Source organism: Colobus angolensis, unplaced genomic scaffold (genome assembly GCF_000951035.1).
Source record: "Colobus angolensis palliatus isolate OR3802 unplaced genomic scaffold, Cang.pa_1.0 Scaffold221, whole genome shotgun sequence".
NCBI classification, from domain to species: Eukaryota; Metazoa; Chordata; class Mammalia; order Primates; family Cercopithecidae; genus Colobus; species Colobus angolensis.
In genome coordinates, this window is record NW_012115389.1 from 3,966,773 (window position 1) to 3,993,390 (window position 26,618).

The 26,618-nt window shown below is 43.1% G+C and overlaps 1 protein-coding gene across 1 annotated transcript in view; it reads right to left on the reverse strand.

The window, feature by feature from the left end:
* The window catches only part of MTHFD1L (methylenetetrahydrofolate dehydrogenase (NADP+ dependent) 1-like), a 239,925-nt gene that overhangs the window by 141,895 nt on the left and 71,412 nt on the right, over positions 1 to 26,618 (reverse strand). Inside the window, exons 13-19 of the mRNA XM_011943777.1 lie at positions 23,521 to 23,657; positions 21,709 to 21,755; positions 15,565 to 15,672; positions 14,620 to 14,694; positions 12,592 to 12,694; positions 5,826 to 5,902; positions 1,202 to 1,342 (exon numbers count right to left, since the gene is read on the reverse strand). Coding sequence (XP_011799167.1) covers positions 1,202 to 1,342; positions 5,826 to 5,902; positions 12,592 to 12,694; positions 14,620 to 14,694; positions 15,565 to 15,672; positions 21,709 to 21,755; positions 23,521 to 23,657 — 688 coding nt within the window. The remainder of the gene's footprint in view (positions 1 to 1,201; positions 1,343 to 5,825; positions 5,903 to 12,591; positions 12,695 to 14,619; positions 14,695 to 15,564; positions 15,673 to 21,708; positions 21,756 to 23,520; positions 23,658 to 26,618) is intronic.

Genomic DNA, 26,618 nt, shown 5'->3' on the forward strand with positions numbered 1-26,618 from the left:
TTATACCCTAAGCCCTTGAAATTAACAAAATATGACTTTGCCTTTGTTTGTTCACAACTGCTTACCAATCGCCAGTGTGCATTTTAAGTTCCATTATTGTAGGGGATTCAGTATACGGGAAAGTAAGCTTAAATTTGGAGTAATGGCTATCTTAGGGGCCTGTGTCCACACCCATGCACTTATATACAAAAATGCAAGCAAACAAAACACCTATGGAATATGTGGAGTTTAAGTTAACTGGAAAAGGTCAGGTGCGGTGGCTCATGCCTGTAATTCCAGCATTCTGGGAGGCCGAGGTGGGTGGATCACCTGAGGTCAGGAGTTCGAGACCAGCCTGGCCAACCTGGTGAAACCCCATCTCCACTAAAAATACAAAAATTAACGGGGCGTGGTGGTGCACACCTGTAATCTCAGCTACTCGGGAGGCGGAGGCAGGAGAATCACTTGAACCCAGGAGGCAGAGGCTGCAGTGAGCTGAGATTGCGCCATTGTGCTCCAGCCTGGGCAACAGAGCCAGACAGTCTCAAAAAAAAAAACAAGTTAACAGGAAAGGCTGCTATTACACTACAAAGAGGAAGAAGAAAAGAAGATTAGCATGCCAATTAGAAAAAGCACTAAAAAAGGCAATGGTGTTCCATGAAAGCTTTACAGAAAGCACCACAACTACTCAAAGGGGAACTAGAAAAGCAAGACTGATTGAGGCAGAGATTTGCTTTTATAATACAAAACCCAAATCTAAGGCCCCAAATTAAATAACAAGCCAGGCTGGTGCCAGAAATGTGCCAATTTTAACTTTATCTTCCTGTTCGTGGAAGCAGAGCCACTTCCTTCTGCTCCATGGAAAGGTGATTTGCCCTCAGTTTCAGGCAGGCATAGAAGGTACATTTTTTAAAAGTTGCTGAGTGACTGCAGGGGGATGACTCCTCCCCAGCCCAGGCAGAAGCAGAGATCAAGATTGGCAAGGATGGAGGAAAGCTCCTGGAATAAATTTCACGTGTTTTGGTTCCAGCCATGTCATGTATGCATGAGAACATTAGGAAGTGGTCAGACAAACATGCTTGTGAGGAAAGAAATGTGTGTGTGGAAACTTTTTCTGTATCCTCATTACACCCACTGATAAAAGGAAGAAAGCCTTTCTTTTTCTGGTAACAAAGAACGAGGATCGCCCACTCCCTGAAGCTTCCGAGTTGGAAACACTCACCAAATCATCTGCTGTCACAGGCTGTCCACTTTTGTCACTGGCCACCACCATCCTTCCCAGCCGTGCCTTCATGTCTGCAAGGCTGTCCGTCAGGGCCAGCACCGCCATGATCTCACTGGCCACTGCGATGTCAAACTGCGCCTGAACCAGCCCAAACACAGGCAGTGGTCAGCGACAGTGCCAATGGGACGGCCATTTCCACCAGGAGCTGGACTTCAGCCAAGGAGCAACCGCAGGCCCAGGGAGTCTACTCTCAAAAGGCCATGCATGCAATCCCATCAGTTTTCTGCATGTCTGGACCATGCAGGGTTCGTGCCTGGTGCTCCCTAGGATGGCCTCCCACGGGGAATGTGCTCTTTGTCGTGCTCTGCTCAGCAAGGGGTGGGCTGGGTTAGGACCCCTGTTACACCCGCTCACAGCACTACCACATGGTGTGCTGTTGTAGCATGTCTCAGACTTAATTGATTACTAATGTCATTATCAGTCTAGTGCGGTCATTATCAGTCTACCACTGGACCATAAGTGCCATGAAGGCAGGGACTATATTAGGCAGGTTCACTTCTGAATCCCCAGCATGGAGCTTGAAACCCAGAAGACACGCAATATGCATCAAATGAATTAATGACTAGCCTACAGACTACCTCCCCTGTTAGTAATTGGTCTGTCAAGAAGGCTGCATTGTCTGTCTGGCGCAGAGATAAGGGGCAGTGAAAGATGCTGGCTTCCTGCATGTGAGGCTACTTTCCCAGAGTTGGATCTCAACACAGCAGGGAGGGCACCCCAGTCAACTGGTGGCACAGACTCAATTTACAGCTGCCTGGGAGGGTATGGCGACATCAGATCTTGAAGCTTTCAGCAGTGAAAGCCAGAGAGCAGAGACTTTTAGCAAAAAGTTCTAGGACTTCCTATTCCCATCTCTTGGCTCTGGCTCCATTGTTGTACAAAGTCCAATATGAAATAAAAGGGACACAGGAATGTGTACTTCCTCCTCCTCATAATTCAGCCACTAGGACTGTTTCTCTGGACAGAACCACTTCATTACGCCCCAGCTTAATTCTCTTCTTCCCACGGGGAGTGTGAGCCAGACAAGTTCAAGCTTACACAGAGAGAGAATGACCATGCCCTGGTGGGATCACCTTATGAGACATTTTATTATCCATTTCCGTCACTGACAAGTAAGGAAATGAAGGAAATAAGGAACTTTCTGGCTACTTCCTGGTTGAGATTGCATTAGTCACTGATTTAGTGAAAAAATATTACCTGAAAGTCAAATACAACTATATTCAATTATTACATTCTCAATATAACTCATTCCAAACATAAGTGGTTTTTCAATGTATGAAACTTAGGGTTCTCTATACTACCATTCCATTATAAACAGTGCATATGAGAAAATGACTAATACTGAGATTTTCTGTATAAAACACAAGACTAGACATATTCTTAAAATATTAGCTGTGTAAATAAGAATAATATATAATCCATATTCAAGCTCTTCATTTGTAATTGTTACAATTACAAAATTTCGCATCTTCAGCATAAAAAAAATGAAACCAACTGGGTCAATTGAAGTATCACTGTTATTCACTTTAATGATTAAATGACATGCATAGCAGAAGGCTGCTCATTTTTGTTTTGCAAATAAAATATTTCAAAAATCATATAAAGATGCAAATGACATTTTTATTGTTTATCAGATTATCACACATTTATTGATTTAGTATTTACCTTTTCATTTTGTAGGTATATAGTAGGTATATATATTTATGGATTGCATGAAATATTCTGATACAGGTATGCAATGCATAATAATCACAATAGGGCAAATGAGGGATTTAGCACACATTCAAACAAAGGCCAATATGGGATATTGGCAAGGATGTGAATTGATATGAATTTTCTAGAAGGTAATGTCAAAACATATGTCAACACTGGAAATTTGTATCCTCTTTGACTCTGCAATCACACATCTGGAATAATATCCTAAGGATATTATCAACAAGTATACACAAAAATATGTGTGTATACTTACTACAGCTTACTTGTGATGGCCCGAAACTGCAAACACTCTACATGTTCATTAACAGGGAAATGGTTGAAGCTACTACGGTACCTCTATGAGATATGATGTGGCCGTTAAAAAAGAAGATACAGGTCTACCCCTTTATTGACCTAAAAAGATGTCTTCACTATAGTCTTATGATAAATAAAGAGCAGTTAAAGCTCTTAAATACACTATAACCCTTTTTTACTTAAAAATATCTATGCACAAAGCAACACAAGATATAACCTTGGGCAAGTTTTTTAACATAACATCCCAATTTCCTCATTTGTAAACAGCTTCACAAATGAAATGTGCTAATATACATAATGGAACTGTCAATACAATGCACAGAGTAGGCACTGAAATCAAGGCCACTGTGAATCTTCCATCTCTCCAGTACCTAAACAGTACAAAACCATGCAGAGAAAGGGCCTTTTTCACTACACAGGCAACTAATGCCAACAGCTGGTATACATCCTTCTACTTTTCATTCTAGGCACGTATGTACACAAGTAAGTTGTAAGTGCCTATAATGTAAGTAAACACGCTGGGTTTTTCTTAACACAAACTGGTTTGTACTACCAGTATTTTACTTCGAATTTTTTAAATGGGTTTTACAACCTTTCCAATGTGTATGAGAGCTCTCCACTCATGTCATGACACCTATACACACATTTATTATTTTCAACTCTCCCATGGGACAAAATGGCAGACTAAATATATGCAACCATCCCTACTGTTGGACGTTTGGACTGTTTCCAGTTTTTACCACTGCAAATAATGGCACAACAAACATCCTAATACACAGATTTTTTTTCTGCATGTTACACATTTTCTTCTTCTTTTTCTTAAAATATTTTTAGTTCCAAAGTTGTAATTGTTGGGTCATTTCAAATTTTAGTAATAACAAACTCATCCAAAAAGGATTTCCACTCCCACCGATGCTGCATAAATGCCCCCATTTCATTGCATCCTCACTAGCATTTAGTACCTACTATTTTCACTTGACAAGCTCCTAGGTAAATGATAGTCCATTGTTTCAATTTGCAGTTTTATGATTACTCATGAATATCTTTTTTATGTTGGCATTTTAGTTCTGTATCCACAAATTGTCTTTTACTTATTCTACTCAATTGTTCAACAGATATTTACTGACCACCTATGACTATATGTAACAAAGTTCTGTTCTGAGCATAGGGAATACAGCAGCAAATAAAAAGGGGAATAACCTCTGCTCTTATAAAACTCCCACTTTAGCAGGAGAGGCTAAGAACATGAAAAGCAAGAATGCTTGTTAAGGATAGAAGTCCATCATATTTTGGGCTGTCCTTTTAGTCATCAATCTAATTCCATCTTTCTACTTTTCAGAACTTTCTAAAACTTCATGGCAATGATTCCAGTTTGCTAGCATGGATATTTGAAATCTGTGTGTGTGTGTAAGTTGCAGGACTGGGTCCACGAACTTAGTTTCTCTTCTTAATCCGATACCTATATTCACTTTTTTTTTTTTTTTGAGGCGGAGTCTCGCTCTGCCGCCCAGGCTGGAGTGCAGTGGCCAGATCTCAGCTCACTGCAGGCTCCGCCTCCCAGGTTCCCACCATTCTCCTGCCTCAGCCTCCCGAGTAGCTGGGACTACAGGCGCCCGCCACGTCGCCCGGCTAGTTTTTTGTATTTTTTAGTAGAGACGGGGTTTCACCGTGTTCGCCAGGATGGTCTCGATCTCCTGACCTCGTGATCCGCCCGTCTCGGCCTCCCAAAGTGCTGGGATTACAGGCTTGAGCCACCGCGCCCAGCCACCTATATTCACTTTTTAATTCAAGACACTTCAAAAGGTCACAAGTCTATTTGGTGTAAGGATTGGTTATTACAGTACAAATGACTCTTTTTTCAGTAATAAAAACTTAACATAAAGGACATAAATCTAAAACTGTACTAAAATGTACAGTTTCCAACCAATTCAAAAGAAAAAAAAAAAACACAACAAAAATTAAGAAGCCCACTGTGCCTGGATGAAAAATCATAGGCATTAATTTGTATTCCCTAAGTGCCATTGATGCACATCCAATATCTATTACAATGAAGTCAGGCATCGTAATTTTTCTTCTGCATTCTCTATATTTTATTAATAAGCCATTTTTGTATTAATAAGCCATTATCCTTTAAAAAAACCCTCATGCTATTAAGTCTAATAACTAGGTGTTTGTTCCTTGATATATGAAATTTGAGTAATGTGTCTGAGATTTTCATTTATCAGTTATGCAGATGTAGTATTACCTGGGTGGGTTCCCAATAAAATAAGTAAAAATTTATATTCAAAGAATACCCTGAGTGGCTCTTCCTAGAAACACAATTGGAAACATATATGAAAAAAAGAAAATGAAATAAACATACATAGAAAAGATGGTAAAAAGACACTGGAGCTATGTCTTCTGATCCTCTCCCAGCCCTGCTGAGAGCCCGAAACAGTGAGAGAACCACTGGCCACAACAGGTTGGGGATGAGACAAGAAAGGCAAAGAGTGAGCATCCCAGGCAAGTGGAAACAAACATAAGAACAGAGCGGGAAGAAAGCACCACCTACCTGCCGGGAATAGCCCTTCTCTGTGTTTCCCTGCCCGATGGTTATCTTTCGTAGAAATCGGTCGTTTGTATCCAGTACTGAAAGAGAACAGATTAGTTCTTCAGTAGACAAATATGGACCAGCCACCTGGTGTGTGTCTGGCACTGTTCTGATGCTCACGAAGTTGCAGAGGGTAAAAAAGAAAAGGTCAGGCTCCCCTAAACTGACCATCTAGTGGGTAGACACAGAGAAAGAATCAAATAAACAAAAAAATATCTGCTAGAGGCCAAGCACGGTGGCTCACGCCTGTAATTCCAGCACTTCGGGAGGCCGAGGTGAGCAGATCACTTGAGGTCAGGAGTTCGAGACCAGCCTGGCCAACATGGTGAAACCCCATCTCTACTAAAAATATAAAAATTAGCCAGGCGTGGTGGTGCGCACCTATAATCCCAGCTACTCAAGAGGCTGAGGCAGGAGAATTACTTGAGGCACACTATAATCCCAGCTACTCAGGAGGCGGAGCTTGCAGTGAGCTGAGATTGTACCACTGCACTCCAGCCTGGGTGACAGAGTGAGACTCCCTCTCACAAAAAAAAAAAAAAGAAAACCCAACCAGCAACTTCCCTTCTTGGCATTACTTGAAAGAACCGAAAGGAGATACTCAGATATCTGTACACCCATGTTCATAGCAGCACTATTCAAAATAGTCAAAAGGAGGAAGCGACCAACAGGTGAATGGATAAACAAAATGTGGCACAGACAGGCAATGGAATATTATACGGCTATAAAAGAAAGTCATGTTGATACATGAATGGATGTTGCAAACACTGTGCATAGTGAAATAAGTCAGATACGGAAAGGCAAGTACTATATGAGTCCACTTATATCAAGCACCTAGAATAGTCAGGGGCAGAAGAGGGGAATGACTATTTAATGGATAAGGAGTTTTTGTTGGGGATGATGAAAAGGTTCTGGGTATAGATAGTGATAATAGTGTAATCATTGTGAATGTATTTAATGCCATGAATTGTGTGCTTACAAATGGGGAAAAATATTATGTTATGTATATTTTACCACAATTTTAAAAAGCAAAAGTAAATAAAGTAGTATTGTGGGGGGCGGCGGGAGGAGTCAACGGTGATTAGAGCAAGCACCAGTTCTCTTTATTTTCTTCACTGGCTTATTTGAATTTCAGTTATTGGCTGGGTGTGGTGGCACACACCTGTCATCCCAGCACTTTGGGAGGCTGAGGTGGGAGGATCACCTAGGAATTTGAGAACAGCTTGGGCAACACAGTGAGACCTTGTCTCTACAAAGAATACAAAAATGAGGTGGGAGGATTGCTTGAGTCTGGGGGGCTGAGGCTGCAATGACCATGAGTGTGTCTCTGCACTACCATTTGGGAGATGGAAGTGAGACTTTGTCTCTCTTTTTTTTTTGAGACAGAGTCTTGCTCTGTCGCCCAGTCTGGAGTGCAGTGGCATGATCTTGGCTCACTACAACCTTCGCCTCCTGGGATCAAGCGATTCTCCTGCCTCAGCCTCCCAAGTAGCTGGGATTACAGATGCCTGCCACCTGCCTGGCTAATTTTTTGTATTTTCAGAAGAGATGGGGTTTTGCCATGTTGGCCAGGCTGGTCTCGACCTCCTGTGAGACCTCATGTGATCCACCTGCCTCGGCCTCCCAAAGTGCTGGGATTACAGGCATGAGCCAAGGCACCCGGCCAAGACCCTGTCTCTCAAAACAAAACAAAACAAGAATTGCAGTTATTTACATTTTGTGAAAATTAGGTTTGGTTTAGCTTGTGGCTATTCCCTGACTCGGCTGTTGTTAGTCTTTATAACAAGCTCCCTCTCTCTCACACACACTCAGACATACTCACACCCTCACTCAAACACTAATTGACGCTCACATAAACACACAGAAACCTTCTTTATGAGTTTTCCAGCTATAAGCGGAGCATATACAAAATGAAAGGCCTGCTTTTCAACAGTATCGTCAGCCACTACTATTCTTCTCAAGATGTATAAGGGGTGCAAAGTCAATCAACTAAAAACATCTTTCCTGCTATGTAGTATACATGATCTTGGCACCAGATTGAGGGGATCTTTTTATCAAATTTCTTTAAAATCAACAAGAGAAATTCAGCTGTTTTTTATTTAGCAAAGAGAAAACAAGAAAAAAAAAAAATGTCTGGCAAGATCACCTAGAATCAGTGGCCTCCAAAGCCTACCTGTGCCTTTAACATGGCCCGGTAAGCGATGCATCAGTGACACATAAGAAATGTGGAGGTTAAATTCCAGTCCACAAGAAAGATACTAGAAAGTAACCCTAAGTTAGTGATCCAGAATGGAATTCCTGGTCTCTGAACGATAGAACTAAAGGTGGAATAAGAAACACTTATTCACTCCTGGAATATGTATTGAGGGGCTACTTGTGCCTAGTCCCGAGCCAGCTGTACAGAGATATAGCGAAGACAGTGCCAGCCTCTGATGTAAGGCATGCAAGGACAGTGCCAGTGGGTGTGGGGCTGGAGGCAGCAGGGGGAGATCTGTTCGCTTATTTTTTGCTCGGAACCATCCCTTTTAGTACTACAGTGCTGACTATGTCGTAAGGAACATCCAGAGTATGCCTAATGGCTGGTGAAACAGCCAATACTGGCTAAGAGCCCGGCAGTACAAGGTGTTCAATCGGGCAGGTCCACTGTTTCGGCTCCAGTGGAAGACACGGTACTGATTCCCTAGAGTGCTGTTGGGGCAAGGAACCAGCCACTTGATGGTTGATTCCCTGAAGCTGAGGAAGGCTTGTGGGCCCTTGGTCCATGGCCAGGAGATGGGCATGCAAGGGAGATGGAGAGACAGCAAGCCTGTGAGGCCCCGGGACTCAGATGCTCGGAGAGGCAGAGGTTCATCTGTGCAAAATTGTGCTCTGTAACAAAATGGCTATACGTCTACATTTTCTTCTGCTTATGTTAAGCATTTCTGGAAAGGTCTGTGGGTTCCTTGTTCCACTCTGAGTCCAGGAGCATGAGGCCTTTAAACTTTCGGTATGAGGCATAAGATGAAACAATCAGCCGGGAACAGTGGCTACGCCTGTAATCCCAGCACTTTGGGAGGCCGAGGTAGGTGGATGACATGAGGTCAGGAGATCGAGACCATTCTGGCCAACATGGTAAAACCTCATCTCTACTAAAAGGACAAAAATTAGGTGGGCGTGGTGGCGCACACCTGTAGTCCCAGCTACTCGGGAGGCTGAGGCAGGAGAATCGCGTAAACCAAGGAGGCGGAGGTTGCAGTGAGCTGAGATTGCACCCCTGCACTCCAGCCTGGCAAGAGAGTAAGACTCTGTCTTAAAAAAAAAAAAAAAAAAAAAAAAAGATGAAACAATCATCAGATTTTGTACACAGGCTGAAAGGAAGGGGTGGTCATTAAATGGCACAACACACATATGGCCTGAGAAGAGGGTCTCCCTCCACCGTGTACCCTGACTGTCCCGCTCTAGTTGTCAAATCAAATAAGGATCCAATCTCATCACAAGGGTTACATTAGTTCTAGGTTTAAGCCAAAAAACTGTACTAGCAAATGTTCTCAATTCTTTTGATGGTATTAATTCATGGTCGTAAGAGCCAAACTACTTATCAAATGTCATTCCAAATTCCTCTGACCCAGGTAGCTTGTCCACAGCAATAAAGTTTTCTTTACTTCAGTGCCCTGAACAATAATGGAATTCAAATCTTTTTCTGGAAAAATTTTGTAAAGTTGTCACTTCCATTAAAAGTGATTCACAACCACAAAACACTTCAGTCCTTCCTGGCTCCAGGGAGAAACCAACTGCATACCAGCACCAGGTATAAAAGATGATGTAGCCTTTCTCTTTCAAGATCCATGTCTAAGCCATTGCCCTGTTTCTGATGGCTGCTCAGGCTGGAGCCCCGAAGCAGATACTGAAGAATACCAATTGGCATAAATCTTTCTCTTTTAGCACATCCATATGCTTGGTTTAAAATACACTCATTTCCACCTTCGTGATTTTCCTATCAGTAAACCTCCAAAAAAGTTTTGAAGAGTAACACAAAATCACAAACGCCTTGAAAAAAAAAAAAAAGATGACAATATATTTCGGACAGGATGACATTTTAATAATAAATCTTCCTAGTTATAAAAAATTTCAGAAAAAATATGTAGGCTTCTCAATAAAAAGCTGAAAGTATTCATGCTCATTATTTAAAATGCTATTGGTGTTTTCAAGAACTAAGCCTTGCTTAAGTAAGTTGTGGTTCATCCACAAAGGAATATTCTAGAGTATTTAAAATGGCCATTACCACAAAGAGCTAACAAAATACAAAATGCTTATGATATAAATGAATGAAACTCGTAGGATATAAAATCTATACACTTAAGTTATAACTAGAGTTATACCAAAAAACTAGATGCACACAAAAAACTATGAATAGTTTTATTAGTATAGCAAGGTTTTTAAAATTCTTGAGACATTTCCAAAATCTCTATAATGTTATTACTTATTTCAAAATGAAAAATATATCCTTAAAAGTTTCTAGGCTGGGTGCAGTGGTTCATGTCTGTAATCCCAGCACTTTGGGAGGCCGAGGCAGGCAGATCACTTGAGCTCAGGAGTTTGAGACCAGTCTGGGCAACATGATGAAACCCCGTCTCTACTAAAAATAAGAAAATTAGCTGAGTGTTGTGGCATGTGCCTGGAATCCCAGCTACTCGGGAGGCTGAGGCAGGAGAATCGCTTGAGCCTGGGAGGCGGAGCTTGCAGTGAGTAGAGACTGCACCACTGCATTCCAACCTGGGTGACAGAATGAGCCCCTGTCTCAAAAAAACAAAAACAAAAACAAAAACAAAAAAAACCCCACAAAGTTTCCAAGGAGATTTTAGTTTAGTTTGGGAGACAAAGACGCTCAAAAAAACTACCCAAGCCAGGCACAGTGGCTCATGCCTGTAATCCCAGGACATTGGGAGGCTGAGGTGGGCGGATCGTTTGAAGTCAGGAGTTCCAGACCAGCCTGGCCAACATGGTGAAACCCCATCTCTACTAAACATACAAAATTTAGCAATGTGTGGTGGTATGTGCCTGTAATTCCAGCTACTCGTAAGGCTGAGGTAAGAGAATCGACTGAGCCAGTAAGGCAGAGGTTGTGCTGAGCCAAGATCATGCCACTGCACTTCAGCTTAGGTGACAGAGCAAGTGAGACTCTGTCTCAAAATAACAACAAACAAAAAACTCTACTCAGTACAGTTATCACCACAGTGACTTCTGATGATTGTGTGGGCAGAGCTTTCAGGTCTGGAAAGGATGTTCATGTTTCAGTGAAGCCTCCCAGCAAGGCAGCTGGAATTATGATTCCATTTTAAAGATGAGGAAACTGAGTGAGCAGTCTGTCCAAAGTTGTGCAGCTCATAAAGGGCAGAGCCAGCGCTCAGTCTCTAGTCTTTGACTCTCTACCTCATGGTTTGTGGGAAAACACTAAATTCTTAATGGACTGGCTGGGTGGATTCCCAGAAGGGAAGCTCCCTTAAGGGACGAGACCTGGGTGCATCTTGGAGGGCAAGACTGGCTAGGCGGGAGACAGGATGGAGACAGCCCAGCTAGGGCTGGCAGGACGGAAGTTGGCCCTCCTGACTAGAAAGCAGGCAGGGAGCAGAGGGAGGGAAGCCACTGCGGGTGTCCTGAAGGCCAAGCTCTGCGATGGCAACTGTATCCCCCAGGATGTGAGGAGCCACTGGAGGCCTCTGATCACAATGGGATATCTCTGTTAATGTGAACCCTCCGAACTGGGGGATGGAAATGGAAGCAAGGTAATCTATTAGTCAGGAACTGCTGTAAAATGTGCATCTGATAAATATGTTTCAAATGAGAGTATAAAGAGGTAAATGAGGGCACAAGTATGAGAATAATCCAGGAAGGATCAGGGATCCATGCCATCGAATATTTCTATAGCCACGAAGGGTTCATAAAATGTGGTTGCTGTGTTTCTGTACAGCGTATGTGACCATCTCCATCTCCGTCTCCAATGCCAAAAACATGCATGAGACTTGCTCGAGGTCATGCAGTGAGTCAGTGGAAGGGGAGACACACATGCAGGGTTCCTGACTTCCCGTTTAGTGCATTTTCCTCTGTCCCATCCGACAGTGAGTGATGAGACTGAGGGCAGTGTGGGAGAAGGAAGGGGATATCACAGCTGAGAGGGAAGCAGGGAAGTCCAGGTGGTGGGGAGCTCACGGGGAGTCCACCCAGCTGCATTTGAAGTGGTGGAGGGATGCCTCGTTAAGTGGGTGAAAGCACATATCAGATTTGGAGGAAAATCCAGCACTGGAAACACAGAGAGCTACCAAGAGCCGGTGGTAAGGAAGTGAACAGAACAAGGTGGGATAGTGGGTGGAGGAGAAGCAGGACAAAGCCAGGGAGGCGTGATCTTTAAAAAAAGGTTGTTTGATTTTTTTTTCTTCTTAATATAGAGACAAGAGGTCAAAGGAGAGAGAAACAGAAGAGAAAATTAGGTAATTTTCCTTGGAAATTTGCAAGACATAGGAGTAGATGGGATTGAGCCTGAACAGAATTTTTGTTTTAATCGGAGGCAAGGATAAGGGAGGAGGGTGGTATGATAATAGTAACTGAAATAAATGGTGGGAATATGAAGCACAGGCTGGGAAGACCATTGGACAGGATCAAACTGTGAGTTTCTGAATTTAATCTAAGAGCTTTGGCTCGAACACGCCTCCCCACCTGGCCATCAGCCTGCTGGCACCTCCCCAGCACCCACCTCTCTGCCATGTGATGGTAGACGGGTTGATGTCGAGACGGGCAAATTTACTCACTTCCTCTTCTGTCAGTGTGCTCGGATCAGTCTTATTTATTCCCAGTTTCTAATGATTAAGAAGAAAAAAGGCGAGAAGTTTGAGAAGAAACAGAAAGTAAAGGGTCACCAAAATTATCCCTCTAATTTTATTTTCTCCATGATTAGTAAAGCCTTTTAATAAACTAAACTGGCACTTTGGGAGGCCAAGGTGGGCCTATCACCTGAGGTCAGGAGTTTGAGACTAGCCTGACCAACATGGATCAACCCTGTCTCTACAAAAAATGCAAAAATTAGCCAGGCATGGTGGTGCATGCCTGCAATCCCAGCTACTCAGGAGGCTGAAGCAGGAGAATTGCTATAATCCAGGAGGCGGAGGTTGCAGTGAGCTGAAATCGTGCCATTGCCCTCCAGCCTGGGCAACATAGTGAAACGTCGTTTCAAAAAACAAAATAAAACTAAACTAAACTGAGTCAGGCGCGCTGGCTCATGCCTGTAATCCCAGCACTTTGGAAGGTCAAAGCAGGTGGATCATCTGAGGTCAGGAGTTCGAGACCAGACTGGCCAACATGGTGAACCCTGTTTCTACTAAAAATACAAAATTAGCCTGGCGTGGTGGTGCATGCCTGCAGTCCCAGCTACTTGGGAGGCTGAGGCAGGAGAATCGCTTGAACCTGTGAGGCAGAAGTTGCAGTGAGCCGAGATTGTGCCACTGCACTCCAGCCTGGGCAAGAGAGCAAGACTGTCATAAAAAAAAAAAAAGTGATTTTTAATGATGAAGCATAAAAAAGTTCTGTGAAACAGAAACTGCATGTTGTTATAGCTGCCGAGGATGGAATTACTCACTACTTCAACACACTGAACTTGGTTCAGTAAGAGGCAGGAGGTGAATTTTTAAAACCATTTAATGCCAACCAGTGGCATATACCATTTAGGGTTATTTTTTAGTCTCTGAAACAGAGCTAGTAGCAAGCAATATGATTAAAAGACCAGAGGCAGCAAATGGCATCAGAAAAAAAGATAGGACAGGTTTTAAGAATTAAGATGGCATACGCAAGTATAATTGTAGTGTTTGCTGCAACAAAAACATAGATGAGGCAGGGCGCAGTGGCTCACGCTGGTAATCTGGCACTTTGGGAGGCCAAGGTAGATGGATCACCTGAGGTCAGGAATTTGAGACCAGCCAGGCCAACATGGTGAAATCCCATCTCTACTGAAAATATAAAAAGTAGCTGGGTGCAGTGATGCACGTCTGTAATCACAGCTACTTGGGAGGCTGAGGCAGGAGAATCACTTGAACCAGAGAGGCGGAGGTTGCAGTGAGCCGAGATCATACCACCGCACTCCAGCCTGGGCAACAAGAGTAAAACTCTGTCTCAAAAAACACAACACAACAAAACAAAAAACCATAAATGAGATAGATGAGTTTTCAAAGGTTATCTTATAATTTCCTAGAAATTTAACAAATTTCATAAAAATATTTCACTTTAGAAAGACAAGGACTCACCAAAAATCCTAATTTGTTATTTTTTTTTAAAAGATGGGATCTTGCTGTGTTGCCCGGGCAGGCATGCAGTGGCTATTCACAGGCGCCATCATGGTGCACTATAACCTTGGCTCAAGCAAACCTCTCACAAGCAAGCATCATGAGTAGCTTGGACTACAGGTATGTATGTGCTCCTATGCCCAGCTAACCTGTCAGTTGCCTAGGGTACTCATAAATTAGCAAAACAGTCCTCTCATTTCATAGATGAAGAAACTGAGACTGAAAAAGGTTAATTAATTTGTCCACCTGGCTCTTTCGAGTAGAACCAGGGTTCAGGCTTTGAACACTGTGCTCTCTTTGCTCCAGTGTTCGGTCTCTATAGAGTTTAATACCCAAAAGGATATCTGAAAACCCAAATCAAATCAAGTTGAAAATTTTAGGCTTTGACAATCTTTCTGATGTGCTTCTAGGACCTTTTGTTTTTAAAGAATTGCTAACTGGAAACTTACTTTCAGCCGAGCAAGTTGAATTTCTGAAAATTCTCTGACACCATTCACTAAAGGAACCAGTCGATTATACAGAGCCTAAAAACACAAAACAAAAATGAGACCAGACAAAAGTTAATCGTCCATGAACTTGGACAATTCAGAGGATATGACAAAAATTCATTGCATTTATAACCAAACTATTTAGATAAAAGACCCTATTAAAATTTGCGGGCTAATATAAACAATGTTGACTTAAATTCTGTCATTTTCATAAAACTGACGAGATCTGAAATAACACACATTGCAAAGAGTTGGCATAAATATATTTCTTGATCTATATCGCTACAACTACCAAATGAAGATGTATCTGGATTATGGAGCAAAGACTCACTAAGGAACTACTTTAATTAAAGAAAGTGAGGACCCTTGTAAAACATGCCAGAAAGTACCCCTTTTATCTATGTCCTACGTCTGTGAGGAATTAGCTTCTGGTGGGCTGTCCCCTTTGGGGGTGTAGTTTAACTCTTAACCTACATGCACATGAAGCCCAATAAGGGTCTCTGACATCTTTTCAGCACATCTAAAATAGCTCCACATAACATTAGTCTAAAAACGACATCTGACCAATCCCCTTAGAATAGATTAGAGATTGGACCTATGACCAGAATGAAGAGAACTGGTCTACCTACCATCTTTAAAACTAAGGACTCATCTCAGAGAATGTTTAGCTTTTACAACACACTACAATTCTCCCAATAACTTGGCAGTGCTCGTAAACCCATTTGAGAATCTGACCAAACGATGGCTCCTTCTCCTCAGGAAATAGGGACATATGTAAAAATCACAAAATTGAATTGAATAAGATTTCAGAGTTTGCAGACACCAGAAATCTTTCCACAAACTCCTTAAGAATCCAGGAATTCCAGGATACAATACCCAAAATGGCTAGCAAGGCATCCTTCTCACCTTATCTGTTTGTGTGTTTTCATGAAGAATCCTTGTGTCAATGGCGGCAGCCAGCAAGTTATTGGCAGCGGTGATGGCGTGGATGTCTCCAGTCAAGTGAAGGTTGAACTAGAGAAATAAGATATCTATTTACTTATTTTCAGAAATAGGGTCTTGCTTTGTCACCCAGACTGGAGTGCAGTGGCGTGATCATAGCTCACTGTATTCTCAAACTCTTGGGCTCAAGCAATCCTCTACCCTCAGCCTATTAAGTAGGCTGGGACTATAGGTGTACGCCATTGTGCCTGGCTAATTTTTGAATTTTCTGTAGAGACGGGGGTCTTGCTATGTTGCCTAAGCTGGTAATGAGCTCCTGGGCCACTGTGCCCGGCTAAGACATCTTCCTATTTGTTTTAAACAACTATGGAATTTAAGGACTGAATAAAATAGCATGCAAATTACATATCCTTATGATGAGCTGAGTCTATAAGAACGCCTAAATCAGAAAATCAAGGTCAAGGTCTTCCACGTGACAACAAAGAACCTTTGAGCAATCGCTCAGATCATAAATTCTTCCATCCTCAGGTTAAGGCAAAACATTCTGATGAATTTAATAATGAATCTCCTTATAGTCACTCACTTTACGTTTCTTCCTTGTTTTATTATCTAGAAAACAGTACCATATTAAATATACTTTGGAATGAGGCAGGGCATAAAATAAATGGTAACAATAAAATAATATGAAATATCACAGAATTTTGGGGAAATAAAGTATTTTACCCTCATGACTCTACTCATTTTGTTATTTTCCTTCCAGTCTCATGAGCACACATGATTATCACTTGTAGAATCAGCTTCCTACAAACTTCCAAGTTTCCTTTTTCACAAAGCTTTTTCTATAATAATCTTGTGTATAGTTTATAGAAGCTGTATATGGTAGATGTACCAAAAGTTTCAGGCTGGATACATACGCTACTACCAAATGTTCACTTTTACAAGGAAGGCCACAGTTATAAAGAATATACACAAATAGCTTTTCCTTTTTTTAAAAAAATTAATTGCTAATGAGTAATATATTTTCAAGAGAGTAGTTACTAGGTTAAATGAGCTCTCTTTCTTTTCGTTTTTTTTGTAGAGATGCAGTCTCACTATGTTGCCCAGGTTGGTCTCAGACTCCTGGGCTCAAGTGATCCTCTTGCTTCAGCCTCCCAAAGTGCTAGGATTCCAGGTGTGCGCCACCGCACCCGGCCCTTGGGATCTTGATAATATCACCAAATTGCTTTTTGAAAGGGATGAAGTATTTTTGTTTTATTTTATTTTTTTTTGAGATGGAGTTTCGCTCTTTCACCTAGGCTGGAGTGCAGTGGCATGATCTCGGCTCACTGCAACCTCTGCCTCCGGGTTCAAGCAATTCTCTTGCCTCCTGAGTAGCTGGGACTACAGGCGCCCGCCACCATGCCTGGCTAATTTTTGTATTTTTAGTAGAGATGGGGTTTCACCATGTTGGCCAGGCTGGTCTTGAACTCCTGACCTTGTGATCCACCCGCCTCAGCCTCCCAAAGTGCTGGGATTACAGGCGTGAGTCACTGCACCCGGCCATTGGGATCTTGATAATATCACCAAATTGCTTTTTGAAAGGGATGAAGTGTCATCCACAAAACACTAGTAGTAGATCAGTCACTTCAGAAATAAAGTAACTTTTAGACTAAGAAATAATTTAATAGTTGACAAAGTGTTATTCTTTTTAAAGCTGCATTTCCTTAATTTCTTGGAAGGTTAAATATTTTCTTGTTAAAATTTTACTTTATAACATAAAATAATGTTAACTGGAGAAAACATGAAAAATTACATATGTATATATATATTTTATAAATATATATTTGTACTTTTAAATGTTGGAATCATAACACCATAACAGTTTACACTTTAGCTCTTCCACTCTCAATATAGCTAGCATTTTTACATCATTAAATAGTCTTCAAAATATAGTTAACTTGAGGTCCTATTATTATCCCCCCATTTTTTAATGTTATAAACTATGTGAGGGTATATTTAATTTAAAATGATCTATTTTCTCATAGATTCATTTTTTTCCTTAGGGTGCACTAAAAATGAATTTATTTGGGCCAAAGGATATGCACGGTAAAGTACTTAATATGTATTTCTACCCTTCTTCCAGAAGTGTTTTTATCAACATACACTTCCCAGCAGTGTGTGGGAGTCCATTTCAATTTCTTTGCCAAAATTTGGTATCATAACTTTTTTAAAAAATCCAATTTTGTCAACTTGACAAGTAAAATGGTAACTGATAGTGGTTTTATTTTTATTTATTTATTTATTTATTTAGAGATGGAGTCTCACTCTTGTTGCCCGGGCTGGAGTGCAGTGGCGTGATCTTGGCTCACTGAAACCTCTGCCTCCCAGGTTTGAGTGATCCTCCTGCCTCAGCCTCCCGAGTGGCTGGGATTACAGGTGCCTGCCACCACACCCGGCTTATTTTTATATTTTTATTACAGATGGGGTTTCCCCATGTTGGTCAGGCTGGTCTCCAACTCCTGACCTCCGTGATCTGCCCACCTCGGCCTCCCAAAGTGCTCAGATTACAGGCGTGAGCCACCGTGCCCGCCCTGATAGTGGTTTTAATGTAGATTTATTTACTTGATGATTGGTGAGGATGAATACGCATTTAGTTAATATTTCTTTTCCGATGTTTCTATTGAACCCTTTGGCCATTTCACAACTGGAATGTAAGTTTTTCTTTCCAGCCGTCTACTTGATGTCCACCTGCATGTTTTATAGGCCTCCACATTGACTCCCTCCTTCTGACTACCACCCTCCACCACACCCCACACTACACAGTTCAAACCTCATACCATCACTCTCCTGTTCTCTGCCTCAACAAATGAGTCTACTGAGTTGCTCAAGCCAGTACCCTGGATGTCGTCCTTGAATCCTCCCCTTTTCTCACCCCCAACATCTAATCCTGCACACATCAGCACACAAATCTTAAACTGTTTTTACCTCTTTTCCATTCTCACTGCCCCATCCTAGGCCAAGCCACTGCCATCTTTCCCTGGGCTACTTCCATAGTCTTCCTCCTGGATTCATCGTGTCTACTGAGAGGCCCCTGGTCCCTTCATCACACAGAAAAGAGGGTGATTTTAATAAAACTCAATCTGCATTGTGTTATCTGTCAAGATCCCTTCAATGGCTGACCTTGGCACTTCAAATAAAATCCAGGTTCTTGGCTACAAATTGCAATTACCCAACAGAGCTGGCGCCTGCACACTTCTCTACCTCAACCCCCCCAACTCCCGCTGGCCCATGGGGCCCCAGCCAGCCTGGTGTCCTCCACTTCCCTGAACAGGTCACACCCTTTCCTGCCTCAGGGCTTTCCCACCAGCAGTTCCCACTGGCTGAATGCTCTCCCTCACTCTTCACAAGGCCGGCTCCTTCTCATCCTTCCAGTCATAGTGTTTTCCCTTTCAATTCCTCAGTCCATCTGGAATTTATTCTAACATTTTCCCCTATGGTGATTTATTATGTTCCATCCAGTACATATTGTCTGTGCCTGGCACTCAGTCAACAAATATCCCCTAAGTGTCAGGCATAGTGCTCAGAGTTGGGAGAATACAGACGAAGAAGAGACTGGAGGCACTCAACTTCAAGGAACAAACTTGCCCGAGTGTGTCTGGCCCACTCCACCCTCATAAGGTAGTCCTCTTGGCCAGGCGTGGTGGCTCACGCCTGTAATCCCAGCACTTTGGGAGGCGGAGGCGGGTGGGTTACTTGAGGTCAGGAGTTCAAGACTGGCCTGACCAACACGGTGAAACTCTGTCTCTATTAAAATACAAAAATTAGCTGGGCATGGTGGCAGGCACCTGTAATTCTAGCTTCTCGGGAGGCTGAGGCAGGAGAATCACTCGAATCTGGGAGGCAGAGGTTGCAGTGAGCCAAGATCACACCATTGCACTCCAACCTGGGTGACAGAGCAAGACTCCATCTCAAAAAATAAAATAAAATAAAATAAAGTAGCTCCCTCCTTCAAGCCACACAGCTGATGCCTTAAACCAGTGGGACACCAATGTCCTTCCAATTTGCTGGCTAAACCCGAGCCATTCCCCTGTGTATGCCCCTTGTATGCCACCTCTAATTTGGCCTCCTGGTTCTGGGTCTGGCTTGTGAATGTACCCATCCCCATTCTGACCTGAGGCCTGGGACGATTTTTCTCAGCAGTGCCTTGGACTACTCTTTCTCACTGCCACTCCCAGTACTTGAAGTTTATACTGATTTTCTCTTTAGCTTCCCTGACACTCAGACCTTCCTGGGTAAACACTTCTATTCCTTTAACAAAGTCAACAAATACTTTCTTTTTTTTTTTTTTTTTTTTTTGAGACGGAGTCTCGCTCTGTCACCCAGGCTGGAGTGCGGTGGCCAGATCTCAGCTCACTGCAAGCTCCGCCTCCTGGGTTCACGCCATTCTCCTCCCTCAGCCTCCCGAGTAGCTGGGACTACAGGCGCCCGCCACCTCTCCCGGCTAGGTTTTTTGTATTTTTAGTAGAGACGGGGTTTCACCGTGTTAGCCAGGATGGTCTCGATCTCCTGACCTTGTGATCCGCCCGTCTCAGCCTCCCAAAGTGCTGGGATTACAGGCTTGAGCCACCGCGCCCGGCCAACAAATACTTTCTAGTGAGTTCCTACTATGTGCTGGTTACTCTGCTCAATGCTGGGACCTGAGACCTCAAGAAAGGCCCACAACTCGCCACAGCCAACTGAACCAGATAGCCATAAACACAAAGGGAGTCTGTGGGGTACAGAAGAACCTTGACAAAACCCCTAAGCTGGGTAAAGAGGACAGAAAAGGAAGAATGTTCCAGGCATGGGAAAATCCTGGAACTGAGAGAGAACAGGAAAAGTCTGCAAGGGCTGGGCACGGTGGCTCACGCCTGTAATCCTAGCACTTTGGGAGGCCAAGACCAGCGGACTGCCTGAGCTCATGAGTTAGAGACCAGACTGGCCAACACGGTAAAACCCTATCTCTACTAAAATACAAAAAATCAGTCAGGCATGGTGGCAGTTGCCTGTAATCCCAGCTACTCAGGAGAATGAGGCATGAGAATTGCTTGAACCTGGGAGGTGGAGGTTGCAGTGAGCCGAGATTATGCCACTGCACTCCAGCCTGAGCCACAAAGCAAAACTCTGTCTCAAAAAGAAAAAAAAAAAAGAGTCTGCAAGGAGTTTGACGCGGTGGAGAGAAGAAGGCAGGTGGGGACCTACGGACAGGGAAGCAGGAGCAGCCGCCCACGAGGACCTCCTGTGCTGTGCTGGAGGGTGACAGGCAACGGCAGAAATGACAGAACAGGAAAGTGACCTGCTCAGATTTGGGTTTTGGAAGATTGCCCAGGCCCTGAATGATGAGGCTGATGCAGAGAGTGGAAATGAAAAGAACTGGTCACTGGTTAGTTACAGGCGACAAAGAAGAGGTTATGCAGAACAAAGGAGGAGTTCTTAGAGAAGTGGGAATTAACAACGTCAGTTCTTTTTGACCATTTTTCCTCTGGAACTCTTTTATTTTGGAGTCTTTTATTTTTAATGAGACACTTTACAAATTTGCATGTCATCCTCGTGCAGGGACCATGTGAATCCTCTCTGTGTCATTCCAGTTTTAGTATCTGTGCTGCCGAGGCACACACTGGAGCCTGAACTGACAGAGGGGAAGCGTGAAGTCTTCGTGAACTCGGCAGTACAGCAGATGATTGAGAGAGGCACAGACCCACATTCTCTCATCCAGACCCGCAAGACCAGCAGGGTTTTAGGGTTCAGAATATTTTGGAGTTTAGGAAGGCAGTATAATTTACATGTAGTTTATTTGTAAAACACCCCAAGCAGGGGCTAGGTCAGCACCTGTTAATCAAAAATAATTTTTCTACAATGTATGCGAATATTCACACCAAGTAGCACATACAAAATCCATATAATTATAGCTCATCATAGTAAATACTAGGGTTTGCCACTGGGTGAGTTATGTAAACATTTTGGGGTTTCAGAGCCTTAAGGACTTTGGGATTGTGGAGGAGGGTCTGTGGGCCTGTGTGGATGGGAGCAGAGATAAGATGTCAGAAGGAGACATAGTGATAGCTGACCCGCATCTCTTCAAGGTCTTACCTCCTCCATGGGGATGACCTGGGCGTATCCACCACCCGCGGCTCCTCCTGAACAACAGAGTAAGCGGCATTTCAAACGGGTCACCAAGTACAGCTACCACGATGGACACAGCCCAAGGGACACAGCTCCCCAAACCCAACAGAGAGGTGTCACACCCAAGATGAAGTAACAAAAGGCAGTGAGAGACACTAATGGTTATGTCCAAGCAGAATAGAAAAAAAAAAAAAAGTTGACACTTTGTTTAACTATACCTCTGTTTCTTTACTTAAAAAAAAAAAAAAAGGTAAAAATAGAGCAGATGTCATTACTATAAAACATACCAGGATATGAGAATATTTTGTTAATTAATTATTAGATCTCTGTGACTATACTTTATCTAAATCAATTGTACATGATTTTATATCTGAGAAAACTTTGTTTAAAAAAAATACACTGTGGCTGGGCGAGGTGGCTCATGCCTGTAAACCCAGCACTTTGGCAGGCTGGGGCAGGTGGATCACTTGAGGTCAGGAGTTCGAGACCAGCCTGGCCAAAATGGTGAAACACCATCTCTATTAAAAATACAAAAAATCAGCTAGGCATGGTGGCAGGCGCCTGTAGTCCCAGCTACTTGGGAGGCTGAGGCAGGAGAATCATGTGAAACTGGGAGGCAGAGGTTGGAGTTAGCCAAGATTGCACCACTGCACTCCAGCTTGGGCAACCAAGTGAGACTCTGTCTCAAAAACAAAAACAAAAACAAAAACCCACCGCATAACCACCTCAAATGAATAAATTATAAACTTCAATTTATTTCAGATAATAGTATGTGAGATTTGTCATGCTGCATATCCCTAAAAATGTTGGTTGTTAGAGTAAAAGGACTCCTCTTTCCTAAAGCAGTAACAGCACCGCCCATGTGTGTATCATTTGACAGTAGCCCTTATTCTTTACCTGCTTTCTCATTTGATCCTCACAACAACTGGGTGAGCCTGGTGCCACTCTCAGCATTTTGGACTTTTAGAGACACGGCTCCAAGAGGTTGTGACTGGCTCAAGTGGTCAAGGGTCACATCGCGGTAGGAAACACAGCTGTGACCAAAACCTTGGCCTCCTCGCTCCAACCCTAGTGTTCATTCCGCTACATGATGCATGACACTCTGAGTTATCAGTACTTAATGAGATACGTTTTTAATATTTGTAACAGTAATATAAATATAATATTCTTAAAAAATCACGAAGTGCCAAAGACAAACTGTAATTGCAGCAATAAATACCATTGTAAAGTGAGTTAAGGAATGATTTCATGATAAATCAAGGAAGAAAGAGTAACAAATGGGAAAGTGCCAGATCCCAGCCCAACCACAGCCAAAGAGGAATTTCATCACGACTCGCTGTCCACAGCCAGTCCGTCTCCAGAGAGCTCTGCGGGCCCCACACAGCAACTCCAGTGAGCCGAGACTAAAGCAGAGGGAAAGACCTTTTCCGAGACTGGGATGATCAAACACTGATATGGATGGCCGTGTTTCAAGATCACTTGGCAAAGAAGGTCCTGATGAAATGGGAGACTGCACTGAGGTGGGAGCCTTGAGCCTTGAGCAACACAGCCTCAGGAACAGGCTCCTGAGGTGTCCAGTGAAGCCCTGGCAGCTCTCACTGCTCACTTCCATGCCCAGGGGGACCAACGTGGGGCGACCACTATGTACTGAGTGTGCAGCGAAGAAAAGCATCAAGTCCCCTGAAAAGTCTTAACTCTTTATCTGTTGACAATGTTCTTTTTACAATTTGCTCCCCGAAACTTTGCCCTGAAAAGTACACTAGTTGTTAAAGACAGTACCTTTCACTCCAAACGTCGGTCCTTGGGAAGGCTGCCTCAGACAGGCAAAGGAGTTGACATTCAGGTGTGCAGTCAGCGCCTGCACAAGCCCAATGGTAACTGTGCTCTTCCCTTCTCCAAGAGGGGTGGGCGTGATCCTGAGTTCGGGAGGAGAAAGTGAATTTTATAGTATTTCCCAGACAACCAATGCAAAACCAGCCTAAGACACCAGAATCAAATCTGGGGGTGCTCATTCCAAAATGCACTCCAGAATTTAATTTTCTCAGGCTATTATGGTCTACCCCTATCACACAGGCCAGGCACAAGCTAAAGTCAAGATACAGACACACCTTTACCAAGAGACCAAAAAGGAAAAGTTATTGGGCAGTGCTAATAACAACATCAATTTCAAGAAAGGCCATAAAACCGTTCATCAAAATGATTTAAATAATTAAGCTGATGGTGGCATATCTTGCCAAAGAGTATGTAGCGCTTGTTCTTCCTGAGCCATTTATTGGGGCAGGGTGTGGGCACAGGGCCTATGGTGTGGGCACAGGGCCTAGCTCAATGGTCCTTGGGTAAGTAGGGCACTGCCAGACTCTCAGGGTTAGAAGGGACCCTGAAGTCCCCACTTGTCCTTCTCCTTCCAGATATCCCTGCCCAGGGCTTCTCCCGGCCATGCTTGAACACACATGGTGATAAGGTCATGACCTCCGGGGTGGCCCACTCATTTCCAGACAGCTGTTACAGTTTGAAAGTTCTTTGTTCTAAAGAGAAGGCATCTGCATTCTTGTTGTGTCCTAGCTCTTGGAGTCCTACACACTAAGCCTGATCCCTTTCCATATGACAGTCCTTCAAATATTCACAAACTCCACAGCCCCTGTGCACACTACGGCGGAAACTTCTGCCCTTGAGAAGCTTATTGTTGATGACAACACTTTGCAAAACCAAATGTTCCCATGTTCATAATATCACAATATTAGGTGTTGAAGAGAGCCTATTACATTATTAGCAAGTAAGGCCTCATAAAATTGTTCTTTAGAACACCATAAGCATCGTTAAAAATTTTAAAGGCTGTCATTTAGGTTTGCAATTTGGTCTTCCATGAGTTACTGTGAGCCACGTTGTCAAGGATACCCAACCACAACAAATCTAATAGAGTTTTCTAACCTACAAAACCTAGGGATGTAACCGCAAAGAAGGAAATGTCTTTAGAGGCATCATCGCACCCTGCAATTTCATGAGTCATTCATTCAGCAAGTATTTATCAAGTACTGCTATGTGCCAGGCAGTGAGCTAGACCCTAGGGACACAATGATGACCCAGTCAGACTCCATTTCTACCCTCACAAGCTTCCAGCTGATCTGAATACATCAGCAGTTATGATAAATGTGACAAACACTAAGACAGGGAAATAGGGCAGTCAGACTGAATTATGAGGGGACATGGAAAAAGGATGTAACTAGATTTGAACATCTGGGAATGTTTCCTGTAGGAGGTAACATCTTAGGTGAGACCTGACAAATTCATAAATGTTAACCAGATAAAACTCAGAGTGGATTGGGGCAGTTAATAGGAGAAGTGATACGCGATACGCTTCATATTTATGGAGTTAATTATTTGTACCCTCACTTGATAGATGAGGAAACTGAGGCACAGAGTTTAAGCAACTTGCCCACAGTCACACAGCTAGTAAGCAGCAGAGCTGGGAGGCAAAGCCAGCCATCTGACTTACCCAGGTTCTCCATGGATGGAAATCATAACTATAATTAGCCATTTAAAGCATGGAATGGGTAAGATCACCCAAGGACAGTGCACCAAGTGGCAAAAGGGATAAGGACAGAAGAGTTAAGTACATTTGCTTGTAATGAGTTGTCAGAAGAAGAGAGTCCAAAAGGAAACTAGGAAGGCATAATATAAAATAAGAGAACCCGGCTGTGTGCAGTGGTTCGTGCTTGTAATCTTAGCACTTTGGGAGGCCAAGGTAAAAGGATTGCTTGAGCCAGGGAGTTTGAGACAAGCCTGGGTAATATAGTGAGACCCTGTCTCTAAAAATACAAAAAATAAAAAATAAGAGGACCCTGGAGAAGAAGGCCGAACATGATAGGAAGTCTCAGAAGGAGGCTAAGGATGAGACTGTTTCCAGAACAGGAAACTCAAACGCCACTGAGGCAGGAAGCAGGATGAGGACCGAGAGTGGTCGGTGGATTCAGCAACAAGGAGGTCACTGGTACCTGCTGTGGCCAGGAGCTGGTGAGCCTTTCCTGACACTGCTGCATGGAAGAAACCTAAGACTCCTGAAGCCACATGACCCTGGCTTATCAGTCACCTCTGCATCTGTCTAAATAGCAGATTTGCAGTGGGGTCAACGTGAAGACTGAAAGTTATACAAAGATATTAATACTTCTGCTCGGGGTCAACTTTCTGTTTTCTTGGATACAACATCAATAAGGGCAGTTAAAAGCCCACAGGCATCACAATCTTAGAAGAGCCTGAAAAGAAATTGTGGCATCAAATATAGTGTCATTTAAGTACCATACTGAGCATTTGTTGTTTGCAAAGGACTAAGTGGTTTACCTAAACTGTGTCACACGAAGGATTACATTTTCATTCCCAAGGATATGCAAGCATAGCTGCCCAAGAAAGCCAAAAGCAGACACGCCCAGAGACGACCTCCTCAAAACTCCAGCTAACCATCCAATTCTTAATTAGAAACACAGGACTGCTCAGCTTTCGGCCAACTAATACAATTCGGGAAAATCACAAAGTAGGAAGTATTTATTGGGAGCAATAAAAGGAGAACTACAATAAAAAACAACTAATTTCACCTCCTTCCTGCATTTGGTATCAAAATTTGGTTTAGTTTTTCCCCTAGTATCTTTAGCTCAGATTCCAAATCATCAACAGTGATAAAGAAAAGAATGAGCACCAAGGTAATCTAATTTCTCTTTCTTTCTTTCTCTCTTTTCTTTTTTTCTTTTCTCTTTTCTTTCTTTCCTCTTTCTTTCTTTCTTTCTCTCCTCTCCTCTCCTCTCCTCTCCTCTCCTCTCCTCCCGTCTCCTCTCTTCTCACTGCAACCTCCGCCTCCCGGGTTCAAGCAATTCTCCTGCCTCAGCCTC